Consider the following 19,829-nt stretch of genomic DNA (forward strand, 5'->3'; position numbering starts at 1 on the left):
TATGCTAAATGCAGAGTGTCAGTCACGTACATCACTGGTGTTGTGTATTACCACACTAATACATCAGTTGCCATCTGTTACATCACATTCGCTCTGAGGCACATGCATGCATACACACATGCACATACACAGAAGTACACATACTATCAACACACACCATGTGTGTAAATTCTCCTTTATTTTGAGGGATTACCCTCTGTCTATTTTTACATTATTGGCGTGTGTGTGCTTTAACATTGAAATATTTGGATAAATATATCCACATGTTTTTGTATTAGTGGTGTCAGCTCTCTTCCTCCTGATTGGTGTTTTTGTGCGTTTGTGTTTTGTGTGTTTTTTTTCTCTGAATGGTCAGACAGCTTCTTTGCTAAAATAGAAAAGTATTTTTAATCAACTCATCTACAAGTACATCTTTTTAGCCCACCTCAGTGGTAAAGACATCAAACATTCTCCTCCTCACTCTCCCACTCTGCGTCCTTCTTCCTCAGACTTTCATCCTCTCCTCCTTCTGTGTGTCTGTCTTTGTTGTTATTTGCCTGTTTGGAGTCTTTAGGGATGCCGATGCAGAACAGTATCTGGCCTTGACATCCTGCTAACTCCTCCTCTGTCACACACGCAGTTCAGTGGACTTCCCATGGCACTATGCCTACTAACGACGGCTTCACAAGCTTCTAACGACGCCCTAAACAAACTCACACTCTTATTATCTATGTGGAACTCATAGCTATTTGAACAATGGAGATATTAATAAGCCGAGGTGATGAAATACGTACTCACACACACACACATAATCACAGAAGTGTGCGTAATGATTGTGATGGCATCGGACAGTCAGATCAAAGCTTGCAGGCAGGCTGGGAAAGTTTGGAGAGGAAAGCTGTTGTTTGGTGTCTCGTTTCACGTAGCCCCAGGGCAGATGGAAGGAGAGAGAGAGAGAGAGAGCGAAAGAGTGTGTGTGTGTGTGTGTGTGTGTGTGTGTGAGTGTATGTAAGAGGGAGGGAGATGAAAAAAAGAGCCAGTGACAGATAATGCCGTCAGTCCAACAGTGCGCTCCCTTCCAGCCAGCCTTAGTCATCGCCCCAGGAGGGAAAAGGGTAGAGCAGAAGAACAGAGGAGGGAGACACTCCACTATTTCAGGCTTTCTTCTCTTCTCTCTGCCCACCTCCCCCTCCCTCCCCCTCCCTGTCCTCTGGTATAATACTCTGGCTGTGGTCGGTGGAGCTGGGTGTAATGTGGGTTAAAGCCTTGTCTGCCAGCACTCAGAGGAGTAAACAGAGCCTCATTGTCGGGACACATCGAAAAAAAACCCTGCTACTGTTTATGGCCCAGCTATAGAGAGAGGGGAGGGTTTCGGGGCAGATTTGGTTGGAATGAGTGTGAATCATAGGCATTTGGGGAGTTGCGGGGGAAGAGGAGTGGGAAGGGGAGAGTGGACAGAAGTGCAAGTGAGGAAGAGGGAGAGAGAGCTTGACAGAGAGCGAAATAGAGAGAGAGAGAGAGAGAGAGAGAGAGAGAGAGAGAGAGAGAGAGAGAGAGAGGGGGGTGAGATCATGTTTTTGTTATTATTATCGTGCACTTGTGTTGAGCCGTCTATCTGCCTGGATTAGCCATGCCATGACATCATTGTTTTTGTTTCATTTCTAGTCTTCGCCTGATATTGCCTAACTTTCTACTTTCTTAAAGACACACACACACACACACACACGGTCATATATTACATGCACACACGCGTTTTCTTGTGTTGCATACATTTTCACAATAAACAAGTCAGAGAAGAGGCTTTATGAAAGTTACTCAGATTATACCACAGGATATCCTAAAACTCACCCTGTAATACTGGCACACGCAATTGCACGCACACACACACACTTGTGATATGCATGAGCACACACATACACACACTGAGCAACCTGTGAATAACCTTGGCGATGACAGAGGGGAGAGAAAGGGATGGAGGAAGGGAGACAGGGAGGGGTGCACTGGGAAAGATCAGAAGGTCCCGGGTCCTCCCACATTCGAGGAAACAAACAGCGCCACCATTCACACATACACACACGTCTGTTCACGCGTGCACACACACTCGCATGCGCACCAGTGTTAATAAGTGGAGTTTAGCTTACAGAATGTCTTAAGATAAGGTTTTGTGCGATAACACATGAGCTCATATCCAGGTGGTTGTCTTGGATCATGGCTCACTGAGCACCAATGAAGTATACACACACAAAACACAGCTGCTGTGTCCTTCACTAGACAAAATAAACTTCCAAGATTATGATTTATTTTTATAGCGCTGAAACAGTTCGTAACTCAATAAACTCGTAGATAAATAAAAGTGAAAGAGCTGAGTTTGTTACTTCATCATTCAGGACCTGTGAATTGATTCTACAGACTCAGTTTGACTCAGAAATCATCAGTGAATCAGGACTGGCAGTACTTTGATCATGATGCTTGTTATTTGTCTTTATAATCTATAATCTTATGTCCGAAAAATGATTGAACGCTGACCTTCTTGCATTTCCCTTTTTCCTCTAGGCACTTGAACAATGAGCACGCCCTAGATGACCGCAGCACTGCTCAGTGCCGAGTTCAGATGCAGGTGGTTCAGCAACTGGAGATTCAGGTGGGTCACACACACACACACACACACACACACACACACACACACACACACACACACGCACACACACACACTTAATTGTCATCTGCGCACAAACAAAGTCCTGAAGACTGTTTCAGCCAGTCAATGGCAGTAACTTGTCTGAGGCAGGGCAGAGTTTATGGAGAGCAGTGGAGCTTGTAATTTAAAAGGAGCAGTCGGCAGGGAAGCTGCCATCGCTGCTCCAATTATAAAGCTGCTCTGGTCACCAGCAAGAGGGAGAGAGGCTGAGAGGGGAGGAGGGAGAGAGAGAGAGAGAGAGAGAGAAGAGAAAAGAGAGAGACGCGAGCTAGAAAGCAGAGGACCAGGCTGTGTGGCCTCTCTTCTTCTCAAAGTGGTTCATGCACACAACACTCTTGAAACATCTGAATGCTCCAGCAAAGGCAAAACACCAACACTCAGTAGGAAGTGAAGTACTCAAGCAGTACATGAGAAAAGTTTTTTAACGCAGTGAAAGCACAAAGCCTGTCTCTTCACGCACATCTTGTCATAGTTTCCAAAACAGTCCTGAATACCCTGTTCACATCATGGTGTATGTGTGTGTGGGCTGTCCAGCATTAGGGTTAGCGTTGTGTTTGGTGGTGGTGGTGGTAAACAGCGTTTAGCTGAGTCCCTGAAGCCACCACCAGGGAACACAAAGTGACAGAGAGGCAGCTGGTGTCACATCACATCAGGATGGCCGTCTCTCTCTCCCTGACATGTCACTTCATCCCTCAGCAGTCCACAGGCAGCCCACCACTCTACCCTCTAACAGCACACACACACACACATACAGCAAGCACCGGCGCTGTGTTTAAATTTCTCGTATTTGCACACATCCACACTTCTTAGCAGTGTGTAAGTATGTTAATGGTGCTATCGGTCTTAGTGTAGATCCGTTGTTTCTGGAGGCAACACATGTGTACGCTTGTACTCGTGCACAAACACACACAGAGGATGCAGCGTTTCCACAGGCTGTAGCAGTACCCATTAAACGGCAGTTAACAATGTCAAACGGGGACGAGTGTGTCTGCAGGCTAGTGTGAGTGTTTGAGAGAGCTCCGTGTGCTGAGGCAGCTCACTCTCATATCCATCTCTCTGCCTGAGGTGTAATTGTAATTGTAATTCTGTGTCAATACCACATTATATCAATCTAAGGGTAATGAAATGAGATGAAGTGTATTTCATGGTGATAACCGCCGTTGTGTGTCTCCCAGCTGGCGAAAGAGAGCGAACGACTCCAAGCCATGATGACCCACCTGCACATGCGCCCCTCAGAGCCAAAGCCTTTTAACCAACCTGTAAGTACACACTGGAACCCCAAATCGCAAAATACATCACCTTTTCCTTTACCCTCTGACACCAAATTTTTGCTATTATTTCATATTCAGCTACAAACTCTTCTTTTTTATTTTATATATTTATCAGTTTCTTTATTCCTAAACCTTCTTGGCATTTCATGCACCCCTGTTACTCTCTAGCTTGGTATCTGCGCCCTCTATTGACCAGTGAGGGTTATGTGTTATTTATAAATTCATTTAACTATTCACACATTCAAACTGTGTCTGAGTCGAAGTTCAGCTTTGTTTTGTATTTGATGCAACTGCAATTTCTCAGCTGGTCAGGGAGACAAGAGCCAAAGCACTTCTCACAGTATTTTCAGTGTGTGGTGACAGAAAGGGTAGAAATGTGATGTGATGTGTGTGTACATTTCTGTGTGAGTGTCTCCACACTGGTTGGTGAGGTTGTTATTAGGTATCTAATGAATATTTCATTATTCAGATTGACGAGGAGTCTTATTAAAATATGAAGATGTTGAAATTAATTGTCAATTAGAGGTTAGAGTGTCTTAATTTGAGGGGATATAAATGGGTGTAGCCGAGTGGCAACGTGTGTGTGTGATGTGCGTGTCTGTGTGTTTTTGTGCACTTGTGTATCTGGATGATGTGTTGATCGCAGGGGGATCAGCTGCCATTAACATCTAATGGGAAATCAGGAAGAGGCGTGTTCTGTCACCACTGGAGACGAGCCTCAGGGTCAGGGATTGGAGGAGGAGGGGCAGGGGAGGAGCGTCAGGAATGGAAACAAAGCTTGGCCTCAATTAACAGGGTTCGACTGTTGCCGTGGTGATTTGGCAGGGTTGCAGCGTTAATGAAGTACCTGTTAAACAGCCCCGCCCCCTCCAGTCAGTTTAAATGGTACAGAGAGGGGGCAGAGTAAAGAGGAGGCAATTCACACATTTTACATACATCTAGACAACACACACACACACACACACAGTAGTTTTAATTAGTCCTAAACTAGCAGCCCTGCAACGGCTGTCCCAGAGAGACTGGGAGTACTGGTTCTGTGTGTACGTATGTGTGTGTGCAAGGCTCTGCCTAATTGGGCCGTATTGGTCCGTGAAGACTTCGCCACCACAGAGTGCATGTGTGTGTTCCCTCCTTACAAACATGCTGTCGTGTGGTTTTGTTTTTCTAAGCTCAGGGTTAATTGCAGCCAGCGCTGCGTGTATGTATTCAGTGTGTGCGGTTCTGTGCAAGTCTCTAGGTTGCATTTTGAAAATGTTAGGGAGACAAGGATCGTAGTGAGTGTTGGGATACTCCCCCAGAAAAATATACGCTTTATAAATTTTTACATTCCTTCGGGAGATTATGATTGCGTTGCACTTTTGAACACAATTGGGAATTTTAATTAGAAACACAGTTTTAAACTTATTCATTTTTAAAAACTGCCATTTCTCTATTATATATAGTCTACAGTATATACACAGTTTCATTTGGCATAGATTGAAATAATTGAAAACAGTACTTCAATATTTAAGATATGCCTTTTTTTGATGGTATTATAAACTGATATGCAGTTTCATTCTTGCTCTTTATAATTACAAGAGATGTACTGTGTAGTGCACTCAAATCACAGGGACACACTGCATGGCTGATAACAGGCTTTACCTATTTCTCTGAACATCATTGATATATATTGTGCTAACTGGCAAAACTTTACTTAACTCTTTTTTATATGATGGGCATTAACATTAGTAGTCACTCTTGGGTATAGCGCCCTACTGCTTGGTTGAATAATGTAGAATTTTCAGTCATCATAAAAGTGGTAGACCACTCTTGCTCTCTCTGTGTATGGCACAGCAGGAGAAGGTACCAGCCATGAGTGGATAATATAACAGGACTGTTGACTTCTGAGTCATGACACTCAAACGTATTCCTCTTCTTACACAAGTAACTCGTAGTTTAGAAAGAGTTTTGTCATGTATATAATACAAAAAGCATTGTCTGATACTTTGCTATCACCTGACCCTGATCTTATCTTGTGTAGATGATGCTTCTCTGTAAACAGCAGCAGTGCTCAGCAGATGGTGAAGCGTTTTAAGTAAACATGAGGGAAGCATTAGTCATGTATAAAATCCATTTGATGTCCCCGCACTAAAAAGTATCTCCACTCCTTAGTACAGAAACTATTGTTCTTATATATGTATATATATATAAATGATGGATAATCCCTCCTAAAGTCAGTTTACTTTACCTTTTATTCACTAAATAAGGTTTTTCACCTTTTCAAGCTGACATCAACCTTCATGATGTAAATTGATACACTGACTCACTGTAATTATTATTAAAGTGATGTACAATATATTTTATTAGGGATAGGATATTTTAATGAATGAAACATAAATTGTGTTTCTGAAAATATTTTTTTTACGTGTTTGGGTGAAAAAAGCTATTCAAAACGCAGACTCCAAATGTTTTGATTAAACAGGTAGATCTGTTGACCAATCAGAAGTGGAAAAGTATTAAACATCCTTGCCTTGTCATAAAACTGAAATAATTTATTCCTGTCTGTGTGTGCGTCTGTCTCTCTCTAGTTGAACCTGGCTTCCAGTGGCGCTCTGTTAAAGCGGGACAGCGATGTCTACCCAGAGGGTCTTCCCCACCCCCCCACCTCAGCTGCCACCCCCATCACCCCACTGCGCCAGGGACCCTCGGTCATCAGCTCATCCAGCCTGCACACACACTCCCACTCCCATACGCACGGTGTTGGGCCCATACGTAGACGCAACTCCGACAAGTACTGCACCCCCATCGCCTCAGGTAGACTCTAACATACATCTTCCTCTCTCTTGGGTTTCTAAACTCACTCAAGTAATTTCCTATTTGTGTTATTACCATGTATTATCTAATGTATTATCTTATCTATCTATTGATTTATTAATTTATAATGAACTCAAATTGTGATTTTTTTAATCCAGTGTTGATGAGTGATCTAAGTTTCTCTCACAGTACTTGTTACTGTTTTCATGTGTTTTTTTCTATAAATATCCTCGCCAAAGTAATCCGTCTTAATTCAGCCATCACTTTCATTCATGACTCAAAGAAAGATGTAATTGCTGCCATCTCTTGGTATTCTAAAGTATGTGGCTTTGAATGAAGTCACATTCATTCAAATTACTCCTTAAAAGTTATAAATTATGTTTGGCTTCTAAAGAAAAATATTAAGAAATATGTAGTATCTTTACAAGAGTGGGTATTGCAACGCACTGTTTATCAAATACTTGGTATAAAGAGTAATATCCTGCACCCACATAAACACTACTGAGATATTAATTAGATATTTCAATAAACTTTTTTATTAATTTCTATATAGATTTTTATTTTTTTAAAATACCATTGAGACAATTTCCTAATATGTTTTAAATATTCATTACATTAAAGTTACACTGCACACTATGAAGAGTCACATTAGCTAATTCAACACTGTCATTTCCTTATTTCAGAGCTGGCTCAGAACTGTGAGTTCTACAAGAACGCTGATGTCAGGCCTCCCTTTACCTACGCCTCTCTTATACGTCATGTAAGTCTCTCCACTGATCACCTCTCCACCTCCTCTTCTTCTCTTCGTCTGTGTTCTCCTCTAAATATTGTTCTGTCTCTCCCTGTCCTCAGGCCATTCTGGAGTCCCCAGACAGACAGTTGACTCTCAATGAGATCTACAACTGGTTTACACGAAAGTTTGCCTATTTCAGGAGAAACACAGCCACATGGAAGGTAAAGACAAAGCATATACACACTCTACCTGTTTCTTCTTATCTTTCTTAGGGTATTCTATTAGTTGTATCTAACTAACACAAGTTCTGAATGTAAACTCAGTTCCTTACCTTACCTTTAATCCTCCTAACCCTTTCATCACAAAATTTGCAGTTATTTAACCCTTAGAGTACAACTACAGCCTTTGATAACCCAGCTTATTGTAAATATCCCGAGCTTAGTTTTTGCTGAAAGATAGACAATGGAAACCAAACCAATTAGCAAACTAGTTTGGAGCTGTTTAGATGATGGCGAAAACACCACCATATTTAGAAAATGGAAGTTTGGACTCTGGTCTATGACTGAATCAATTAGAACAAAATGATTTGACAACTAAAATATGGTGTATAACTCTTGACTGGATAAAAGCTGGTATAACTGACTGCAAAGTAATTGTGGTCTGTGCCCATTGATGAAGCCCCTAACCCAAGCAGATGCCAGCTGAGTCTTGTCAGACCACAATGAGTGAGGTATGTTTTGCAGTGCTATTTGAAGCACTGAGGATTGGCCAAAATGACCTTACTTCGCAGAAAATGGGGTCACTTTGAAGGCCTAAATTTAACACTTGTACTCAGAATGATACAAGTACAATAGCACACACCCTTGCACCCAAATTTTAAGACTTTGCTAAGCTCCTTAAGATATGACTGATTTGACAGTCAATGGCTGTTTCAGTCCTTTGTGAGACACTTTCCTACTGCTCTTTCCCTCATCTTTTTTCTTTTTTTTTGTCATGCTCCAGCTCTCTCACTCTCAGCCCTAAACAATTCTCAGCTCCAGCATGGCATATGGAGAGTCAGCCCCACTTAGCCTAGTCTAGCCACATCTAGCCGTTATACAGCCTCATTACAGAGACACACATACAAAGCTGACGCACACTGCCCATGATCACACACATTGAATTCTCTCTCTCCATCCTCATCTCTAACACACACACACACACACATACCTGGCCTGATCCCACCATTGTAGGTGCTGACCCATTTCTGCAGAAACCTCACACTAATTTGAGTGTCAGCTCCTCCAGAGAGAGGGAAAGTGAGAGAATGAGCAAAGGAGTGAGAGAGACATGGGGGACGAGAGGGGTGTAGAGAGACCCTGGCCTTCCTCTAATAGCCCTGAACTGAGGAGAGAGGGAGGGGAGGGGATGATGGAGGGATGGAGGGAGGGGTGCGGAGAGGGTAAAGAGACTTGGCAGCCAGGAATATCTTTACCTCCTCATCTGACTTTTATGAATTTTAACTATTAATGTCTGGTGTCTGCTTCCTGTGCCGTTGGCCTCGCAGACCTTTAAATATAGCACGGCACAGCCTTATGTATTTATATACCAGCTCGGTGAGTCAAATAGGGCCGTAGAGATGTATGTCCTTTAATAAGCCGTTATATTTCATGAGGAGAGCAGCGGTGTCAGTGAGTGGAAGTCATTGATCAGAGAAACGGAGGGACAGAGAATGAAGAGGAGACAAGACAGAGGGCAGAAGAAAGGGATGATGGAGTGAGGAGAAGGAATGAGTGTTGAGTGTTATTTCAAGGTGCTGCATGATGAGTTGGAGGTTTTATTTTATGTTTAACTTACCTGAAAAACAGTATCCCATAGTTCGTTTTTTTTTTTTTTTCAGTTGCACTGAGTAAAAATCACTCCCTTTAGGTAATAAGTCCCAAAAGTAAAGAAAATTAGAACAGAATAAAAAGAATAAGAATAGAAAATGCTATTAAAACTCTATAAGATGCTCCACTTTGTCTTTATCTAAGGTTTTCCTGTCCAGAAATTTCAGCTTTTAACACAAATTATGTTCATTTATTCATCATCTTACTTGCTTACATGAATTCCTAGTCAGGGTGGGAGAGTAGCCTATCCTAGCCTGCTTTTGTCACAAGACAGGAACACAACTGGATAAATCACAAAAGTCAAGCAGTTACAGTAAAAATATTTCCAGTCACACCTGTGAACCTGAAAGACATTTTTTGTCAATCTGACTTCATTTATTTATTTATTTTTCATTGTTACACAATTCAATATTTCTCCCGAAAATTCCTGCCTCCGGCTCTCCGCCTCTCTCAGCCGGAGGGAGGGGGAGATGAGTGGCATGTGTGCTGTGACCCACTGTAAATGACTGCTAATGTTTTAACTGGGAGAATTAGGCTTTCATCACGGAGACAAATGCAAATAGCACTGCAATAGCACTGGTGTCTGGTGTGTGTGTGTGTGTGTGTGTGTGTACGTGTGTGTGTGTTTGCACTGTCAGGGTGGCGGGCGGAGATTGGGGTCAGACTCATTTACAAAACTTAGCATCACGGCTCGGGGGTTGAGGGGATGTGGGGGAGAAAGGGTTCCTCCGCTGATTATGGCTTGTGTAATTACGTGTGTGTTTGTGTGTGCGTGCGCGTGTGTGTATCTGCGTGTGTAATTACGACGAGGAGTGATGCATGCCTGGCCTGTCCCTCCCTCTCGGCTTAGAACAGCGTGTCAGAGAGAATATGCAGGATTTAATTATAGACGAATTAAAATTGGTAATGAAATTGGGCATGAACAAACTACAAATAGCAGATGAAAAGGGAGGCCTGTCCCTGGGGGGGGTGAGACGAAGATAGCGGCGTGCCTGCCTGCTTGCCTGTCTGAGTGCCTGTGGATGTGTGTGTGTGTGTGTGTGTGTGTGTGTGTGTGTGTGTGTGCTGATGATGACTGATTAGAAAAATTCTGAGATAAAATAACGCTACTAGAGAACGGCTGCCTCGTATTAGCCCTGCACTGTTCATGCAGCTACAGTATGTATGTGTATAAAAATTGATGGGTAAAAAAAAGATGATTATCCTCCAGGTCACACTACTTAAAAAGTAACTTAAAACCAAGCTAGAAAGCATTTTTTTGTATTGAACGCACCCTGAGTGAGAGTTTTTAACTCTTGGTAGGTAAGAACTTCAGGTAAAGGATCAAAAATAACAATGTCAGCTGGTGTTACATTACCTTCGATTTCATGGAATAGCATGACAATTTAAGAGGTGTGTTTCAGACAAACCAAGTAATCGAATCAGGTGACACCAGGCAGTGGTGACTTCATTAAATGTGTCACTTTACAGGGAAAAATCCAGAATGTCTTTAACAATTGTTTCATACATTCCTTGCTTTAGATGGTAGTTTTCACCGGCCGTACTTAAATTCTTTTGAACTTTGAACTTTTGTGATGCCAAATTGACAAAATTCACAAAAAACATTAAAACTTTCACAAAAAAAGAAATGAATGAAAAAATATTAAATGATAAATGAAATGAAATAAAATAATCATGCAGAGGAAATTATTGATTGGTCTTCAGTCATGTTAAACCCGTCTCTCTCTTCTTTTTCTCTCTCCCTCTCTCTCTTCCCAGAATGCCGTGCGCCACAACCTGAGTCTGCACAAGTGTTTTGTTCGTGTTGAGAACGTGAAGGGGGCCGTGTGGACTGTGGATGAAGTTGAATACCAAAAGAGGAGACCACCAAAGATGACCGGGTAAGAGCAAACACACACATGCATATCAGTACATGCAGTCATATGCATTTATACACACACACGCATTTGTTTTCTTGGTTCACACTTGAAGTTGATGTGCATGCTAGCTTATGGGTGCTGGCACTATGATTGCCTAAATAGACCCTCTATTATTACTAAGGGGCCAACTCAGCAATCCAAAAAAAAAGGGGGGGGGGGGGACTGCTGGCTTATGTGTGCGCACTGTATGTGTGTGTGTTTTTCCTTGTTTGTCGACACCATTAGTAAGCAGCTGTGTGAGATGCAGGAGAGGAAAAAACCTTGTTAGCGTATGTAAACAGATGTTCTCTCCAACTGCCAGGGAAAGCGGGGATAATTACACGCACACACACACCTGCACGCCAGATACCAGAAACGCTTTTATATGTGTGTATTTAAGCATCTGTTTACAGTCTGCGTGTGTTTCTACTTGTAACAAACACATTTGTGAGATTTGTCAGAGCGCTTTGGCTGAGGTGACATCTTTTCACATGTGCGCTCAATCTGTGATTCTCACCCCTCTCTCTCTCTCTCTCTCTCCCTCTATTTGTGTGTGTGTGTGTGTGTGTGTGTGTGTGTGTGTGTGTGTGTGTGTGTGTGTGTGTAGAAGTCCCACTCTGGTGAAAAACATGATTTCAGGCCTGGGCTTTGGATCCCTAAACGCCAGCTACCAGGTAAGGAATGCCCTCTACTCCCCCATCTCTCTCTATCTCCCTCTCTTTCTCTCCCTCAAACACACACACACACACACACACACACACACACACACGGCAGCCAATCGCAATCAAGGGCACTAATATCAATTCCCTCTTATAATTAGCAGATTCCCTAACGACGTTCACACAACCTCCCTCCTCCTCCCACACCAACACATACTCTCACCTCCCACCTCACTTTCACATGTGCCACCCCCACCTCTTCACACACACACACACACACACACACACACACACACACAGACACACAAACACACACTAGACCCATCTCTTCACTCCTACACACATACATACACACCAAACCCACACACACATGCAATTTTGTGACTGAGATGATTTATAGCGTCAAGTAGTTGTCAATTAAGGTTACCGCATAAAATTATCGCCTGTCCCAGAAAATCCATCTCTGAGCCAGTGAGAATTCCCCCATCTTTTGTCTCTTTTTTTTTCCTGTTTGAGAGGGGAGGCAGGGTGAGTCTCTGTTGGCTCAGCCAGCGTCCAATCTGTCTCATCTACAAACAGCTGGATGTGAGTGTTTGGAGCAGTGACAGACGCTGCCCCTGTTGGTTCACTTGTTTTCCCTCCTGCAGACATTGATGTTTCATGTGTTTGTGTGTGTGTGTGTGTGTGTGTGTGTGTGTTTAAGATGAGGTTGTCGCTCAGTCTCACTTAACATCCCTCTTGCGACTCTCATGTGAACACACACAGACTTTCAAAACGGACTTAAATGTATAAACCATGATGAGGGAAGTACTGTACTGTATATAAGTGCCCCCTAGTGGTTTTTTAAGTTCACTAGCAAGTTAGTGGATCAGAATGTGCTCCATATGGAAGAGCTCTCATCAGAACATAAAGAAAAAACTCTCCGTCATCCTTTGTTCCTGTGAACACACTACTTACAGTATACATCAGTTCACCTCACAAACACATTTTGAACATTACGTTTTGAATATATTAAAGTTAAGTAGAGTTAAATGTTTCAACATATCTGGTTGTTGTGGACATTGTGTGGATCATTTCCAAACAGTATTTTTTATTACGTCACACATCATTTTGTCATTATCATATAGCTTCTCTAATTTAATGTTATCATATTGTTTGATAAAGAACTATTATATAAAGTGACCGTACAACTCTGTGTGTGTGTGTAGGCGGCTCTGGCCGAGAGCAGTCTGTCCCTGCTGAACAGCCCTGCCCTGGTGACCCCATCTGCGGCCAGCCTCAACATGCTGCACGTGGGCCACGATGATGTCAGCTCTACTGTGGAGCAGGTCAACAGCAACGGCAGCTGCAGCCCAACGCTCAGCCCTCAACAGTACAGGTACATGAAGACACACAAACACACACATGCATACACATATACATGAAGGTACAAGCAGACAAACACAAAACTGCTTCAACATATGCCAATTTACTGAGAGTATTTACATTTACTGTGTTCACATACGCCAGTGTATCAGACTAAAAGTGTGATTTTTTATTATTGTTATTATCTTTATAAAATGATTACTTATTGTTTTAAACTGAACAATCTAAAACATCATATTCCTTGGAGAGTCTAAGCTCTATGGTGGTCTAAGTCTTGTTTCTGAGGCTTTTCCACTCAAAATACAGACATTCAACCCCAAGGGAAACAATTTTTACAACTAATGGTTATATTTCATGAGTATAAAACTGTCAGTTGAGCCAAAATAAGAAAAGTAATGCTTTCCCATAATCCAGATTGTTAGTTTTCCATTTATTTTTGAAAAAGAAAACGTAACAGTACGTTTTTCCAGAAATAATGACACAGTTATACAGAAAGAATACTATAATACAATAATTATAATAATGTCTAGTTAATGTTGTGTTTATAGTATCGTTTTTGTGCTTTGATTGACAGGTCTGCACTAATCTTTAACTGCACTCATAGACACATATTTCCAAAACAACAAAAGAAAAATAGATAGTGCTCCACATAAGAGAAAAAATACATTTTAGTGTGTTTTGGTGAATTAACTCTTTTAAATGTTTCCAGGAGATATTTGGCATAAGTGTCATGAATAAAAAAAAAATGTTATTGTCATCTGCCTCACTAACAGCTGTCTGCTCTCTCCTGTAGCCACCCGGTGCATGTGAAGGAGGAGCCCACTGAGGTGGAGGAGGACGGTCGGCCAATATCCCTCCTGGCTGGCGTCACACACAGCCTGCCATTGCCGAGCGACGATCGCGACCTGGAGGAGGATCTTCCCACCGAGGAGCTGGAGTAGGATGGATCCAAGACGGACCTGAGGGGCGGGACATAGCGAGCTCAATCCCAAGCCCTCTCGTCAGTGTGAAGAGGAAAAGATAGCTACACTTAAGCGAAAAGAGAGAAGAGAAAAAAGAGAATGTTTTTTTTTTTTGTTTTTTTTTTTTTGTTTGTTTGTTTGTTTTGTTTTTATGAAAATGCAAGCAACCAAGGACAACATTGAGAAACTCCAAACAGGGTTAGATGACCTCCGTTACTTTCAGACGCAAAAACAAGACTGTGGAGCACTGCTTTACCTCCATGTGTTTCTTTTCCGACACTTGGCTCAGAGGTGTAACACCACTCGATGCATACACACTCACACAAACACGCACACACACACACACACTGGCACACGCTCATTCACTTGTCAAACCATGCCTCATCATCCTCTTAAACCCTGGTCACATCAGACTCTATGTAGAGACCCCCCCCCCCCCAGAGGTTTGGACACACACTCTCTCCTCCTCGCTCCGCCACTCTGCATACACCCTCCTCACTGTTGTCTCGGGCTGCCTGGCTAGCCGTCTATCTCTACGTCAGTTGAGAAGACACACGGGTGTGTGTGTCAGAAAGAAAAAGACACACACACACATACACACACACACACAGGATCATGTGTATATAGATTTGGAGCAGTCACCTGGGGCTGTGCAGTATACCTCTCCTTCTTCTCCCCCCTTTGAGTCAATCACTTGCTTTTTCATTTTCTTTGATTTGATTGAAATGAAACTGTCGGGCTTTAAGATGGGGAAGGAAGGAAGGGAGGAAGAGTGCTTTCAAAGATTACCTCCAACAGTGCTCCAACACTTCAGCAGAGCAGGCTCTTGTCTCCACGTCTGTGTGCGAGCCCACAGCGAGGCCGACCAGATGAAGGCGTGACCCTGGTCCCTGCCCAAACTTCTGCCCCCAGCAAGACACTTAGTGACGGACATCTTTTAAACTCTTTGCTTCTAAGTGAGATAAAAAGAAGACATTTTCCTACCCGCCTCCATCCCTTCCCATCCCCCCTCCCCGAAAAGACTGCAGGAATAGGACCATTTGGTGCTGTCCTTCTCCTCTCCTCTGTCTATGGATGGAGGGATGAGCTTGGAACACTTTGAGAAAGAGAAGAAAAGAGGGGAAGCAGAGAGAAATGAGGGAGGAATTGTCTACAGAAATATTGTGACTTAAAAAGAAAACTGTTGATTATGGAATATAACAAGAAAAAAAAAACGTGTGGTAGCTTTTTCATTTCCTTTTTTTATTTGATGTTGTTATCATTGTTTATTTTTGAGGATCAATATTTCCACGGTGGCGTTCTGTTTCGACGTACCTTTTCTAAGGATGCTGTTTTTATTTTTGTATTGTAATTTGTTTGATTTACTCTGGTTGTTCACACCATTCCAAATGAGTATTGGCAAAAAAAAAAAAAAAAAAAGAAAGCGCAGTATTGTCCCAACTTGTAATACCCGACCCCGACTCCTGCCCCTCTCCCTTTCAGTCCCAAGTGTAGCAGGCAAGAAATTTGGAAATAGCACTTAAAGTTGCCATTATCCAGACATATTATTTAACAGCTGAATTCTTTTTTGTTTAATTCTCTTTCATTCACTTGTTTTTGGTTGTTTATTTAGTTGAGAAATATCAGTAATGCTTTAAAAAATATATATATTATTACTGCAGTCAGAGAATACCTCATCCCACAAAGGTTCTGCCTGGAACTGTGTCCAAATTGATAAAGAAATGAGGGGGAATTCTTTCTGTGGGACACCAAATGTGGCAACTCTGCTCGGCTTCGATTCAAAGCTCTATGGTTGTAATAGTTACTGTGTAGAAGCTATCTGCAATTCACTGTGTGAGTTTGTGTTAAAAGGAATAGCACGTGAGATTTATTTTTTGTTTGTTTTTCCGTGAGCATAAAAAGCATTACTTTTCTCTACAGTGCCATACCAAATTTAACATTTACTTTAATCTATTATCTGCTTATTCCCGTTTTATTTTTGTTACAGGTAACCAAAGAAATATGTAGAAAACCAAAAACCCTGTAGATTATTTTGCCCTTTTTTGAGTTCCCTTTTTTCTTCTTAAAGAACTGGCCAAAAGACAACAAACCAGGAGTTTGAATTCTTACTATTGTATTCATATAAGTATTGTTTCGAAATTATACATGAACTTACAGTGCTGACCATTCCGAAAACCAAAGTGTGTAAAGCAAACTAGAATTTGGAGACATCAAAGCTTTTACATGAGAAGCGATTATGAATTACTCACATTAGATATGAGGCCAAAAACTAATAATAACAAACCTCGCACAGTTCCTCCGAAAAAACAAAATGAAAGAGAAAAGAAAAAAGCACTTAGAGGTGAAACCCTGTCTCTCCCACGCTCAGGCTAAACTGTGTTCCAAACACAATCCCAGGACTGGCCCTACTACTGTATGAGCGGGCCTAAAATAAGGCACTCGTGAGGCATTTTGAACACAATCTGAGATGCCAACAAAAAGTGATTTTAAATGCAGAAAGAAAATATTTGGCTCTGTCGAAACACCTGGCTTTACAGGATACTTTTCTAGGAAAAATGCTCTTTGCTTTAAACACAAACATGCCCTCTTGATCTGTATCTAGTATTAGCAGGAAGAGGAAACGTACTGTAATGTGGTTACAAAAGTCACATCTTCAGACATGGAGGAGTTATTCCAAATATATGTATCTTATGAATATTACAATAAAGAGGGAACAAGTAAAACTAATGAAAATATACCAATGTAAGAGGAAAACAACCAAGGGACATCATGTAATTAAAAGTTGGGTTCATATTTTCATACTTTTTTGTCAAACTATCTCTTGCACTTCAGACAATTTTCTTGTTTAATGAAAGAACCTTTCTGATGACTTTGTGTTCAAACAGGACTGTTTCCTGTCACATTAGAGACTGATTTCTAACCAAGTACAAAGTGGCAGACAGACATCTTGAAACAAGATAAAAACCAAAAATAACACTACCTCCTTTTCAAAACGGTTCAATACATAGCCAATGGGAGACTGAACTCTCTTAAATATGTTTTTTTTTTTTCTCCATTCTTCCTCGATAATAATAATGAATGCCAAAATTGTTGTTTCACTTACTGTATGACTGACAAAAAAACAAAAAAAAAACTATTTGGTGATCCGGACTCCCTAACGCATCTGCTTGAGCCCAAAAACATAGAGACGTTTCACTTTCCATGGAATTTAAAAAGACTACCTCTCCTTAAACCACATCTAAAGCACTCTCTATGTCTCAAAGTGTGTTGTGAAGTGCTCGCTATATATAAAAAAAAAAGTTTTCTATCAGCTGTGTAAAACTGACCATATTCCTGCACCTGATCAACACTGAGCTATGTGAAGAGCCTCTCGACTGTGTGCTTTTGATTGTATGTGTGCATATTCATGATCGGGCTCTGCTCTCAGCCAATGAGAAACTGGTCCTTGATGGCTATGTGATGTTGCAGGGAGCTGGTTGTCAGGGGTAATGATGGGCAGAATATATCAGTGCCACCAGGACACACACACACACACACTCACACACACACACACACACACACACACACACACACACACACACACACACACACACACACAGGGGTATTACAGAAGCATAGAAGCAGGGCTATGGGTTAGTGCAAACAAAGGCTGTGACCATTCAAATATCCAAAGACCCACACAGAGCAGCACCCCCTTCACCAAAACACTCAAAGAGACGCTGAGAGGACTAACATACACTTAATGAAACTCATCACTACTACTATCCAAACCAAGAGGAACTGCTGCATACAGTACATAGATGATCTCTGACTTGTGCTTTAAGGTACACCTGTAAACAAAGCTGTTTTATAAAGATGTAGATTGTTCACAGGTCGCCATGTAACACTTCTGTTCTTTCTCCAGCTTGGCATAACATGATGTATTCTTGTATATTAATGCTTGACTTATCTCTCCAGGGCATTCTTTCCCATTTTTGTCCTTTGATTTCCTCTTCTTTTTTGGATTTTTTTTTCTGCACCTGTTTAGCTATTGTAAAGCTTTCAGCTCTGATTCCTATACTGTACTGCTAATGCTGAAGTATATGTATTTATCATATTAAGTGCTGCAGGTATCTTGGTTTAATAGTTTTGTTTTTGTTTGTTTCCATTTTTTCAGTTCTTCATAAAACGTCTGGGACGCTGATTTTTTAAGTGTATTATCTCGAAAAAAAATGAAAAGAATAAAAGTTAGATCAGTGGTTTAGGTAACACCTGTTTGTATATTTATCTTAGCTAGGTCTATTTTGATACTTTTTTGTCTCTGTACTGCATTTATGCATTTTTAAGGAAAGAAAAAAAACAAATGGAAAACAAACTAAAAAGTTACTTCATTATGTATTGATACCTCAGAAGGACTTTTTTCTCAAAGACAGGACCAAAACCTCCGAAAAGAAAAAGAGAAAAAAATGTAAGAATATGTAGCCCCTCTCTTGCTTTAAAAAATGCAGAGCTCTAGAAAGGTATTACTGTTGGTCCTTTCAGGTGCCAATATTGTGTCCCAGCTCCCTGTGACCCCCCCTCGCTCTGACCCCTGACCCCCGTCATTCCTGTGCTGAACTCCGACCCGCAGAGCTGTCAATCATCTGCAGGCGCCATGGGGGTGTCACTGAGTCATACACCTGGCTGGTGGTGACCAGTCACAAACCCCATCTCCCAGTCCCACAGAGGCAGATCAAAGACTGACTCTGTTGCATTTTTGATACTCCTCCTCTCACGTAGTCTCAATACCAAAATGTGGAATGGCTCTCAGAGATGCAGCTCATCCTCTGACTACCAAAGGCATTGCAAGCAAACATTGCTTAGTCCAAACTCCTGAACTGTAACCAAACTGTAACTAAACCAATGCCACAACCTTAACCAAACAAAAACCAAGCTACTTCCAAAAGTCTCCATCGACTTCACTGATCACCTTTACTGATAGCTGTTATCTCTCATTCGTACATTCACGTAATGGTGTTGTAAGACCAGCCTGCATCCTATTGGCTGGTGACTGACTCAATGGACAAAGGGAGCCCAAATCCTGGTGTGTGATTGGACAGTTCTGAGGTGTCACATGAGGGGGAAGGGACTCTCAAAGTGGAGCATTGCCTGACGGTATTATCGAGTAGACAGCCAGAATCCGATGGAACTACCACTTCAGCTCTCCTCTGGTTAAACCTTAGGAATGTGTGTACATTTTCAGCAGTGACTCTCTGTATTGTTTCTTAGTTTCAGTTTACCTGTTTACCTCTCTTTATCCTTTGGTTTTTTTGTTCTGTTTCTTGATATTTGAAAGTGTGACCCGAGTAAGAGGCGGGGACAGGGACTGGGTGGTGGCTTTAGACAGACAGTGGAGCCCAGCCCTCTGACCCTCCACCCCCGGGTAGCCATGTAATGCCAGTCACTGCCCTTTCCTTCATGCTGTATAAAAACACACACATATATCTGTGTATTTGTAACCTGAATCTTCTTGTGTCTGTCCATGCAGACAATAAAAAACTGTACAGTAGGTCTAGTTGCATGTAATCTGTACTAATTATTGACAATGGCATTATAAAATGCAATAAAATACTTATTACACTGTC

General features: G+C 41.7%; 1 protein-coding gene across 3 annotated transcripts in view; it reads left to right on the forward strand.

Annotated features, from left to right (window-relative positions):
* The window catches only part of foxp4 (forkhead box P4), a 95,670-nt gene extending 75,841 nt beyond the window's left edge, over nucleotides 1-19,829 (forward strand). For all 3 annotated transcript variants that reach the window (XM_067587734.1, XM_067587733.1, XM_067587732.1), the window contains 9 exons: nucleotides 2,533-2,620; nucleotides 3,853-3,936; nucleotides 6,516-6,741; nucleotides 7,425-7,501; nucleotides 7,594-7,695; nucleotides 11,101-11,222; nucleotides 11,848-11,914; nucleotides 13,108-13,277; nucleotides 14,058-19,829. In XM_067587734.1, the coding sequence (XP_067443835.1) occupies nucleotides 2,533-2,620; nucleotides 3,853-3,936; nucleotides 6,516-6,741; nucleotides 7,425-7,501; nucleotides 7,594-7,695; nucleotides 11,101-11,222; nucleotides 11,848-11,914; nucleotides 13,108-13,277; nucleotides 14,058-14,205 (1,084 nt within the window). In that variant the 3' untranslated portion in view covers nucleotides 14,206-19,829. The remainder of the gene's footprint in view (nucleotides 1-2,532; nucleotides 2,621-3,852; nucleotides 3,937-6,515; nucleotides 6,742-7,424; nucleotides 7,502-7,593; nucleotides 7,696-11,100; nucleotides 11,223-11,847; nucleotides 11,915-13,107; nucleotides 13,278-14,057) is intronic.

The sequence above is a fragment of the Thunnus thynnus genome, chromosome 4 (genome assembly GCF_963924715.1).
Source record: "Thunnus thynnus chromosome 4, fThuThy2.1, whole genome shotgun sequence".
In the NCBI taxonomy this organism is placed as follows: domain Eukaryota; kingdom Metazoa; phylum Chordata; class Actinopteri; order Scombriformes; family Scombridae; genus Thunnus; species Thunnus thynnus.